The 12,153-nt window shown below is 44.7% G+C and overlaps 1 protein-coding gene across 1 annotated transcript in view; it reads right to left on the reverse strand.

Annotated features, from left to right (window-relative positions):
- stpg2 (sperm-tail PG-rich repeat containing 2) overlaps nucleotides 1–12,153 on the reverse strand; it is a 311,631-nt gene that overhangs the window by 84,488 nt on the left and 214,990 nt on the right. The window contains exon 11 of the mRNA XM_048612036.1: nucleotides 7,138–7,253. Coding sequence (XP_048467993.1) covers nucleotides 7,138–7,253 — 116 coding nt within the window. The remainder of the gene's footprint in view (nucleotides 1–7,137; nucleotides 7,254–12,153) is intronic.

The raw sequence follows: 12,153 nt of genomic DNA on the forward strand, positions 1-12,153 counted from the left end.
CTGAGGGTGCGCCGCACTGTCGGAGTGTCAGACCTGAGGGAGCGCCGCACTGTTGGAGGGACAGTGCTGAGGGAGTGCCGCGCTGTCCCCCTAACTCCTTCCCATCTTTTAACCCGAATTGTAAAGGTGGTGGAATGGCCTCCTTGGTTCTGGCTTTCCCCTCCCCGCCGTATTCTTGCAGCAGAGGCAGGAGGAGACACAGCATGTGCCCTCCCTGCCCCTATCAACAAGGGGACGGCTCAGGAATCGGTAGAAAATGGGGTCTCCAAGCATTCTATTTCACATGCGCCTCCACCCGACCCCTCCCCCCACCTGCAAATGCACTGACATTGGTGCGGAGTGGGAGTCATGAACATATACCGTTTCTCTCTCTCTCTCTGCACATGTTAGCTGCCAATTTGAGCATTTCCCACAATGACCTGTTGGGCCAAATGGCCTGTTCCTATAAATACAATGTCTGTGATAAAGATGGAAAAGGTAATATTCTTATTTTCAGAATTTGGGTTTCTGAAATAAATGCAGATGGATTTGTGTCTCAGTCAAATGAAGTTAACATTTTTTTAAAGGGGTCAGAAAATCATTTGGACAGTTGACCTAAATAAATCATTTCCAAGCAAACATGTGATTGGGTTAAGTGCCTAGCAGGATACCTTTGGTGCTAATTAATGGAATGTTTGTAATGCTGAGTTTATGACAGACAGTGAAAACAAACCAAGAGTCACTTGGTTAGGTTTGACTTCAAATCAGAAGAAACAGGAGTTCACTTCAGGAGAATGATTTTCTCCAAGCAGAAGGGTTTTAGTTTTGCAAAGTTTGTAGGCTGTGAGAGTTTGTGCAGAAGTTTTCAAGCTGTCAGAACTGCGAGGAGGTTCAGACCTACAAAACTGGGGAGAAATCATAAAACTCTCTCAGGACCCCCAGAAGAAAAACTGGACAGAGTCAGTTTAGTAAGAAATCAAACAGTTGAGCTAGGACTCATATTTCTCTGGGATTGAGTGAAAGGATATTGCCAAGAAACAGGTGGAGCTCGAACAGTTCATCCACTTCACCAACACCTTCCACCCCAACCTTAATTTCACCTGGACCATCTCTAATACCTCTCTCTCCTTCCTGGGCCTCTCTGTCTCCATCTCGGGCAACCACCTAGAAACCGATATCTATTTCAAGCCCACCGACTCCCACAGCTACCTAGAATACACCTCCTCCCACCCACCTTCCTGCAAAAATGCCATCCCCTATTCCCAATTCCTTCACCTCCGCCGCATCTGCTCCCAGGATGAGGCATTCCACTTCCGTACATCTCAGATGTCCTCGCTTTTCAAGGACCGCAACTTCCCCCCCTCAGTGGTCGAGAACGCCCTCAACCGTGTCTCCCACATTTCCCGCAACTCATCCCTCACACCCCGTCCCCGCAATAACAACCAAAAAAGAATCCCCCTCGTCCTTACGTACCACCCCACCAACCTCCGGATCCAACGCATCATCCTCCGACACTTCCGCCATCTACAATCCGACCCCACCACCAAAGACATCTTTCCCTCCCCACCCTTATCTGCGTTCCGGAGGGACCACTCTCTCCGTGACTCCCTTGTCCGCTCCACACTCCCCTCCAGCCCCACCACACCCGGCACTTTTCCCTGCAACCGCAGGAAGTGCTACACCTGCCCCCACACCTCCTCCCTCACCCCCATCCCAGGCCCCAAGAAGACTTTCCACATCAAGCAGATGTTCACCTGCACATCTGCCAATGTGGTATACTGCATCCGCTGTACCCGTTGTGGCTTCCTCTACATCGGGGAAACCAAGCGGAGGCTTGGGGACCGCTTTGCAGAACACCTACGCTCGGTTTGCAATAAACAACCGCACCTCCCAGTTGCGAAGCATTTCAACTCCCCCTCCCATTCCTCAGATGACATGTCCATCCTGGGCCTCCTGCAGTGCCACAACGATGCCACCCGAAGGTTGCAGGAACAGCAACTCATATTCTGCTTGGGAACCCTGCAGCCCAATGGTATCAATGTGGATTTCACAAGCTTCAAAATCTCCCCTCCCCCTACCACATCCCAAAACCAGCCCAGCTCGTCCCCGCCTCCCTAACCTGTTCTTCCTCCCACCTATCCCCTCCTCCCATCTCAAGCCGCACCCCCATCTCCTACCTACTAACCTCATCCCGCCCCCTTGACCTGTCCCTCCTCCCTGGACTGACCTATCCCCTCCCTAACTCCCCACCTACACTCACCTTTACTGGCTCCATTCCCGCCTCCTCGACCTGTCTGTTTCCTCTCCACCTATCTTCTCCTCTATCCATCTTCTATCCGCCTCCCCCTCTCTCCCTATTTATTTCAGAACCCCCATCCCCTCCCCCTTTTCTGATGAAGGGTCTAGGCCCGAAACGTCAGCCTTTCTGCTCTTATGATGCTGCTTGGCCTGCTGTGTTCATCCAGCTCTACACCTTGTTGTCTGGAATATTTTACTAGTTGTTTTTCATTAAAATCGTCTAAACTGTCACGCAGAGTCATAGAGTCATACAGCACGGAAAACAGACCCTTCTGCTCAACTAGTCCATGCCGACCAAGTTTCCCAAACTAAACTAATCCCACTTGCTGTGTTTGGCCCATATCCCTCTGAACCTTTCCTATTCATGTATCTGTCCAAAGGTCTCTTAAATGTTGTAACTGTACCTGCATCTATCACTTCTTCTGGCAGCTCATTCCATACACGTACCACTCTCTGTGTGAAAGATTTGCCTCTCAGGTTCCTTTTAAATCTTTCTCCTCTCACCTTAAAAATGTGGCCCCTAGTTTTGAACTCCCCCACCTTAGGGAAAAGACCTATGCTGTTCACCTTGTCTATGCCCTACACGATTTTATAAACCTCTATAAGGTCACCCCTCAACCTCCTACACTCCAGTGAAGAAAGTCCCAGCCTATCCAGCCTATTTTTATAATTCAAACCCTCCATTCCCAGCAACATTCTGGTAAATTTCTTCTGAACCCTGTCCAATTTAATAATAACCTTCCTGTAATAGGGCAACCAGAACTGCACACAGTACTCCAGAAAAGGCCTCACCAACGTCCTGTACAACCTCAACATGTCGTCTCCAATCCTATACTCAATGATCTGAGCAAACATGCCAAACAGCTTTCTAACCACCCTGTCTATTAGTGACACAAACTTCAAAGAATGGTGTACCTGAGCCCCTAGGTCTCTCTGTTTGACAACACTAAATTTGTTGTTCTTTCTGTCTTGTGTCATTAACTCATGTTCTTTTATTCAAGAACATCATGCGACATGACGAAACACCGTGGCACCTGATTTGTCCAATATCATAAAATATAATACCAGGACTGATTCAAGTATAAGGGCATTTGCACTTTCAAGCTGTTTGCATGCCATCTGAATGCATTTTGTTTCATTTGAAATCAGTTTTTTTGCATAAATTATGTAAGCTCAGCATTTACAAATAGAGGAATGAAAGTTGAAATGGGGTTTTAGGTTTTCAAACTAATATGGCATCGAAGGTGATGAAGCTGCTCCCACTGTGAATGGTCCTCAGTAGAGTTCATTGTTTTGTTGAACTCAGGAGTTCTTTAAAACTGTAATTGGCATTACATTCAGACACAGTTACAGAGCCAGACTATTTGCCGTCACTTCTTCCTATGCTGTCAATACTTGATTGTTTGACAGATACTGACAAGACCTATTGTAAGCTTTTTGCCATGTAGCTTAGGAATGGTCTTTGTTCTCTCTGACCAGGAATTAACTAAATTTGGGGATGCAAGTTTACATTCAGCATCAAAGACTTGCATTTGCGTAACAACTTTCACCAACTCTGGATGACTCAAAGCATTTTACAGCCAATGATGTACTTTTGAAGTCTCGTGTGTTTTGAGATGTAGGGAACGCAGCAACCAGATTGTGCACAAAGTGATGCACTAATGACCAGATAATCTGCTTTTATTAAGTCCGTATTAATTGAGGGATAAATGTTGACCAGAACACCAGGGAGCACTATCCTGTAAATCAGACTCATGGGACCCATCATGTCCACCTGGGAGCCCAGACATTATCTTGGTTTAATCTCCACTGAAAGATAGCGCTCCCAACAGTACATTCCTCACTCAGTATTGCACTGGAGTTTCTATCTACGGTTTGTAGCTGAGTCTCTGAGTTAGACTTGAACTCACTACCTTCTGACTCAGAGCAGGGGTGTTACCCAGATTTTAATGTGGTAAAATGCAAACTAAGAAAAAATTGAGTCTGAAATTTTAACGCAAAGAGAATCCTTCACAGAATTGATTTGTTAAAATGGTAACATGCAAATAAAGCCAATTATTGACCTTTTTATTCTTTTAAACACTGACTGGGCATATAAGTGATTGCTGTTCTTTCTCAGTCTACTAAATGTTTACAGTCCTAAAGTATTCTTGTTTATTGGTACCTGCCAGAAGGTTTCAATAGTCTATAAATCAAACCTACATGGCCAATCCCCAGAGTGGAAATCAGCCTCACTGAAATATTTTAGGCAATTAACATAAATAGTCTGTTGTACAATAGCATTGCAGACAGATGTGGTACAAAAATGGCTTTGGAAGTACAAATGTCAAACCTACCTGAACACAATCAATCAAAACCTGACCAGTGAGAAGGGGAACTTACTACCACAAGCAATAGTTGAGTTAAAAAGTACAGATAAAATGAAGGGGAAATTAGGTAGGTGTATAAGGGGTAAATAAATAAAGGCGGTGTAGACAGGATGAGGTGTCTAGATGGGAATATTGACAAGTTGTGCCAAATCGCTTCTTTTGCTGTAGATTTTATGGAATTCAACGTACATATCCTACACATCTCCCCGTAAAACACAGATACTTCCTAACCTGTATGACAAGGGAAAGGAGCTATCTTTCACCCAGTTGATGATCAGACAAAGACTTTCATAAAAGTCCAATTCATCAACAAACTGAACATTTACTTTGGGAAAAACATGAACAGCCAATATTGACAGTGTTCCTGAGTCTACATATCAAGTTACAAGAATACTTCAAACATGAAGAAAAGGCAGAAATAGTTTAACAAGTAAACATTGAGCTGGATGGATACTCTCTCTCCTACTGACTTGCAAGTTTCTTCCTCTTATTGTTTCCCAATGACCAACTTTAAAACAAATGATGGTAAGATTCCAAGTTTTAAGACTCTTACTGAAACAAATGAAATAAAAACCACATTTATTAAACACTACGTGGCAAGCAACATGGGATACTTGACATTCCACTGTCTGTAGGATAGTGGTTTCCACATGTGGGGCCTGGGTTCAATTCCACCCTCAGGCAACTGTCTGTGTGGAGTTTGCACATTCTCCCCGTGTCTGCATGGGTTTCCTCCGGGTGCTCCGGTTTCCTTTCACAGTCCAAACATTTACAGATTCGGTGGATTGGTCATGCTAAATTGCGCACAGTAACTAAGGATGTGCCAGCTAGGTGGGTAAGCCATGAGAAATGCAGGGTTATAGGGATGGGGTGGGTCTGGATGGGATGTTCTTTGGAGGGTCAGTGTAGACTAGATGGGCCAAATGGCCTGCTTCCAGACTATGGGGATTCTATGAAGACACCCCAGGTTGCAAAGGTTCACCCTTGTGCCAAGTCACAACATCAAAAGATGCTTCTCCCATCTTTTAGAGAAGTCTTTGAGAATCAAGGAGTGAGTTATTTATCACAAAGTTCCAGGCCCGACACCTGCTTTTGTAATTACAGGATATATAAGGTTGGTCTAGTTCAATTTCTGGTCAAGGGTAACCCCCAGGATATTGCCTGTGAGCAATTTAAGGATAGTAAAGCCACTGGACATTAACAGTGATGTTCACTGATTGGCACTTGAGGTGAAGATGCCAGGCACATAGTAACATAGTAACATAGTAGGCCATTCATCCCCTCAAGCCTCCTCTGCTGTTCTGGATCTTGGTTGGATGTTTCCTTTTCCTACACATTCACAATATCCCTTGATATCACTAGTATCTAGACATCACCCTGCTCTGACCCCACTAATTAGAAAGAGAGTGTTACCTGACTGATGACTCTTGATCATGAATCAAATAGCACTTCCCCCATTGGAATACATTCCTCACTGATACGTGCAAAATGTTAATAGAAGATTGTAGTGATTGTAATGAGGTCAGCCAGGTGGACCTCATAGAAGATGAGTTCCCTGATTGGGTGTTAATCTGATTCAATCAGGGAATCCTGGCTGATAGATATAAACAGGAATGTTAGAGGTTCTGCTCACTCTGACAGCTGGCTGTGAGGGAGCTGGATCAATGTCAAGGACTCACCCCATGTAAATAAAGGGTGACTTGGTGACAGGATACCAGCCTCTGTGGAGTTATTTCAAAGATGAAATCATTGCTCGTAATTTTGTTTTGGGGCATTGTTCATAGCATTGTGTTCATTTGTTCTGTATTTGATTATGTGAGACTGTTTACCATTGATGCTCACTATGTTTGCTTGGTTTGGTCTGGGTGTGGACTCCGAGAAAAAGAAAACAAGTTGCAGACAGAGCTGGGATCTGAAGCTGGAAACATGGAGCAGACATTTTAAAGCCTTGTGAAAAAAAAACGGATATGTACACAAAAACTAGTCTCATCTCTGCATAGGCCCGAGTTATAAAATATACAACAGGGGTACCACCGAGATTTGACTTCAGTGTTTGGAGATGACAGGACAATCATGGTAGATTGGTAACTCAGTGCAACCTGATTCAAGCAGATGTATTAGACCCCAGCACCAGGACAACAGTCAGAGTGGGAATCAGGCAATCAGTTCAATATCTCCATTTGAACTTCACTCCACTCCAACCAGACAGAATCAATTGAAATATCAAACCTGAGATGATACCTTTTCATCAAGATGAAGGGTTACAGAATGAGACCGTTTGCTAGATTTGAGACACAGATCAGCCATGATCAGATTGAATGGAGGAACAGGTTAGAAGGGCCGACTGGTCTATTCCTCTTCCACATGTTTCCCTAATATTGGTGCAACGCTTCACTCATCGGTAGTCAAACATATCACCAGAATCTATCTATTGCAAGGGATGCATCTTGTTAGTGGTTAAAGCAGTGGCTGGAACAAGCAAATGGTTTACCTCATAGTCTGCAGGACCAGGAGTGTGAATGTTCCGGTCTTTAAACCGTGGCTGCTTGGAAACCATTGATGCCGTTGTGGGTGCGGTCTTGAGAGTGGGTTTGTATGCAGCAGGTCCTGAGAAACAATATTAAAAAGATAATATTTAATGAATAAAATGTGACCAGCAATGGCATTTTCCCCATGGAGATTATATATTAGTCATGTAGCTTCTAGGTTCAGGGTCTAAATGAATGTCAATTCAGATAATTTATTTACAGAGCTGTTAGTTTGACTGAGGATCATATTTCTTGTAATGCAATTTCAGGAAAGTTGCAATCCAGGATGTCTCAAAATAAATCTCCAAATTACACTGTTTTGTTCAACAGTGTAAGAGCCCAGTGCAGACAGGATTTCAGTTAAATTCATTGTCTACGTTTATAATATGAAGCAATGAATAAATTGGAAAAATTATTTAGGGCCAAATGATCTGGTTGCATACCGTAAGCTTAAAAACCAAAAGAACTGCGGATGCTGTAAATCAGGAACAAAAGCAGAAGTTGCAGGAAAAGCTCAGCAGATCTGGCAGCACCTGTGAAGAGAAACAGAGTTAATGTTTCGGGTCCGTTGACCCTTCCTCAGAACCCGGGTCACCGGACCTGAAACGTTAACTCCGATTTCTCTTCACAGATACCGCCAGACCTGCTGAGCTTTCCCACCAACTTCTGTTTGTGCTACCATAAGCTTGCTTTGTAATAAATGTTTCCTGTAAAAACATCCTTTGAAATAATGCCATTTGGCCACTCAGCCCATTGTACCTGTTCCTGCTCTTTGAAAGAGCAGTTGAATTAATCCAACTCTCCCTGCTCCTTTGCCAGGTCCCTGCGTTTTGTTTTTGTTTTCCTTTTTGAGTATTTATATTAGTTCTCTTATTGTTTTGAGAGTCATACAGCATAGAAACAGATCCTTCGGTCCAACCAGTCCATGTCAACCAGACATCTCAAACTAAACTAGTCCCTCCAGCCTGCGCTTGGCCCATATCCCTTCAAACCTTTCCTATTCATTCAGTTATCCAAATGTGTTTTAAACTTTGTAGCTGTACCTGCATCCACCACTCCACTCTGTGTAAAAGAAATTGCCCCTCACCTCCTTTTTAAATCTTTCTGCTCTCACCTTAAAATTACACCCCCTAATCTTGAAATCCCCCACCCTAGGGAAAAGACACTGTATCTATATGCCTCATGATTTTATAAACCTTGATAAGGTCACCCCTCAACCTCCTACACTCCAGTGAGAAAAGTCCCAGCCTATCCAGCCCCTCCTTATAACTCAAACTCTCCAGTCCCGGCAACATCCTGGTAAATCTCTTCTGAACTTGTTCTAAATCTCTTCTTTTGAAGTTGTTTCCCTGACCTTTTCAGGCCATGTATTCGAAACTCTAACACCTCACCTCCAGAAAACAGTTTTTTATTGGCTTCTCCTGGTTTCTTGCCCCCTGTTGTCCCACATTACTAACCCCTCCTAGCCAGTGAAAGAACATTTCTCCTTTTCTCCCAGTAATCTCTTGCATTATTTCGAACACCTCCATTAAATCTCGTCTTAACCTTCTCTACTCTACGATACACAGAGTTTCTCCAAATGCTGATGAGAGGTCATTGATTTGAAAGAATGTTACATTCAACTGCACACTGGTTTCTCCAGGACATCAGCTTATTGGACCAGGAGGACTCATGCAATTGTATATCCAAATTGCAACACCATGGGCTGTTAATAGTTAACACTCAGAGGGAGTTACAAGAGCAGGAGTTTGGGGTATTGTGGTCGTGCTAATGGACTAAGCAATCCAGAAACTCAGGCTCAAGTTCTAGGGACATGAGTTTGAATCCCACCCTAGCAGATGATGAAATTTGATTTCAATAAAAAAAATTAGTTTGATGTAACCACTGTCAATTGGTTCACTAACGTCCTTTAGGGAAGGAAATATTGCACTTTTACTTGGCCTGGCTTCCAGGCCCATAGCAATGGGGTTGACCCGTAACAACATCTAGGAAATTAGTGATAGGCAATAAATACTGACCCAACCAGTGATGCCCACATCCTGTCAATGAATAAAAAGAAATACAATTGAGAAATAGGCCTTACAATCCTGGTCCTTCCTTGGCCGTTAGGCAGTGCCCTTGGGAGATTTTCTCTGGCAGCCATGAGGGAAATTCCTCTGTGGTTACTACAATTAGAATTGTCTCCCTTCTTCAATGTCATCATGTTTACAGCAGCATGAGAGCCTCCCAGATGATGGACTTCTCTTCATCTGAATCTCACTGGATTTGTTCCTTTCCCTAGCACTGAGTATATTCAAGATTGGGATTGATGGAATCACCAAAGGAATCGGGAATAAGAAAAGGGTGGAAAATTGGAGTGGACATGAAAGGTAAACAATTATTTTATTGAATGGCAGCATGGGAGTGGGAGGGGAGATGGCGGTGAAGTAGAATTAGTTCTTTTCTATGGTTCCTTTCTCCCCGTTTATATCTAGCTTCTCCTCAATGAACCTACACCATTCCTCTCAGCTTCTCCCTGTGAAAGTGAGCTCAACATTTACCACACGGTGAGTTTAGACGCTTTCTCCTGAATTCCCCAGGATATTTATGAATGACATTTCTTAGGTGTATGGTCCCTGGTTTGGGACATCCCGTGATTTCAGGATTGTAATGGCTTCCATCAGCTCACCCCTCAGTCTTCCCTTTTCCAGGACAAAGTACGCCCATCTGTTCAGCCTGTAATATATGACAGCATTCAGAAATAAAGGTGAGCCCAGATCATACAGTGTGTGGCAATTTAAAACCTTAAGGCCATAAGAAATAAGAACTGGAGTATGCCATTCAGCCCCTCAAGTCTGCTGTGCCATTCAGTAGGATAATGGTTGATCCGACCCTCCTTACACCCACTTTCCTGCCCTTTCCTTGTAACCTTTGTTGCCCCAACTGATCAAGAATCTATCTATCTCAGTCTTATATATACACAAGGGCTCCGCACCCCCATCCCCCCAGCTCTCTGTGGCAAGGACACCCAACCCTCTGAGAGAAGAAATTCCTCCTCATCTCAGCCTTAAATTGCTGACCCTTTATTCTGAGATGGTGCCCTCTGGTCCCAGAGTCTCCCGTGAGGAGGGGAGACACCCTCTCAGCATTTACCCCTGTCAAGCCCCTTAAGAAACTGATACGTTTCAATGAGGTCACCGGTCATTCTTCCAAACCCTGGTGAGTAGAGTCCCAACCTGTTTAGCCTTTGCTCATAAGACAGTCACTTCATACTGAGGATTTGCTTCACGGCGTTCTCTCAGCTCCCTGGAGTTGCTCACACGCACAGCTGTCTGCCTTTGGATTATTACCAAGTCTGTTGTTAGAAAGCCTCAGCCCACCCTGATGCCACTTTTCCCAAAGCAAATTTCTCTTTGTGCAGGAGATCATTCACATCAGGGCTGTGTTTCCCATTTCTATAGGGACTCCCTACATTGCACATGACTCCAGGCCAAAGAAACAGGCATGGGAAAAGAACTGGCTGATCTACAAGTTCTTTTTGTTCATACCCTGGGAATAAGGCTAAACTCTGCAGATTTTCAACCACCACAGCAAGAAAAACAATGGATTTATGGTCAGAATTCTTTGGCGGCGTGCATACGAGGAAGGAGTGAAGGAAAGAAAGCACGAGAGATTCCAGAGTGAGAGCAAGAGGGAAGCAACAGTGTTGGGGGGAGAGAAAATGAATATTTTTGTCTTAAAGAGTACAAAGAAAAAGGCTCAGATGAACCACAAGGAGGGAGCCCAGAATAGCAGCAATGATATTAAAACTTCCTGCCAGTACTTATGATATGGAGGTGCCAGGGTTGGACCGGAGTGGACAAAGTTAGAAGTCACATGACACCAGGTTATAGTCCAACAGGTTTATTTGAAATCACTGCTGCTCCGAAAGTTTGTGATTTCAAATAAGCCTGTTGGACTATAGCCTGGTGTCATGGTACTTAGTGGAAGGTCGGTTCATGTCACGTTGTCACTGTAAGTAACTTGGAAATCTTTGCATCAACAGGACAACAAAACAATTGTGGTAAAAAATGCAAACATAGTGCTATTTGGCTTATTATGTGGGACACCAATCTTCTACCAATTTGCATTTATATAGCGGTTGCACTGAGAACCAATGCTATACAAGGTGGTGCAGAGAGTGCACAGACACAAACACAGGTTTGAAGTGCAACATCAGGACTGAGTGGTGGAACTGCCTGCGAACAGCAATGGTGCTACTGGTATAATCACAGGGCAGTGTAGACTCACACGCCTGAGTGTCAGTTCACTCTCATCAATGATTGGGAGCAACATTGCGGCAAGACTGTTCCTTTCTCCTGGTGCTTGTACCTCGTCTGCTGGTCACTGTCCCTCTCTCCTGCTGCTTTTACCTCCTCTGCTGGTTACTGTCCCTCTCTCCTGGTGCTGTTACCTCCTCTGCTGGTCACTGTTCCTCTCTCCTGGTGCTGTTACCTCTTCTGATGGTCACTGTTCCTCTCTCCTGGTGCTGTTACCTCCTCTGCTGGTCACTGTTCCTCTCTCCTGGTGCTGTTACCTCCTCTGCTGGTCACTGTCCCTCTCTCCTGGTGCTGTTACCCCCTCTGATGGTCACTGTCCCTCTCTCCTGGTGTTGTTACCTCCTCTGCTGGTCACTGTCCCTCTCTCCTGGTGTTGTTACCTCCTCTGCTGGTCACTGTCCCTCTCTCCTGGTGTTGTTACCTCCTCTGCTGATCACTGTCCCTCTCTCCTGGTGCTTTTACCTCCTCTGCTGGTCACTGTCCCTCTCTCCTGGTGCTGTTACCTCGTCTGCTGGTCACTGTCCCTCTCTCCTGGTGTTGTTACCTCCTCTGCTGGTCACTGTTCCTCTCTCCTGGTGCTGTTACCTCTTCTGCTGGTCACTGTCCCTCTCTCCTGGTGTTGTTACCTCCTCTGCTGGTCACTGTCCCTCTCTCCTGGTGCTGTTACCTCCTCTGCTGGTC

The sequence above is a fragment of the Rhincodon typus genome, chromosome 1, assembly GCF_021869965.1.
Source record: "Rhincodon typus isolate 14 chromosome 1, sRhiTyp1.1, whole genome shotgun sequence".
In the NCBI taxonomy this organism is placed as follows: Eukaryota; Metazoa; Chordata; class Chondrichthyes; order Orectolobiformes; family Rhincodontidae; genus Rhincodon; species Rhincodon typus.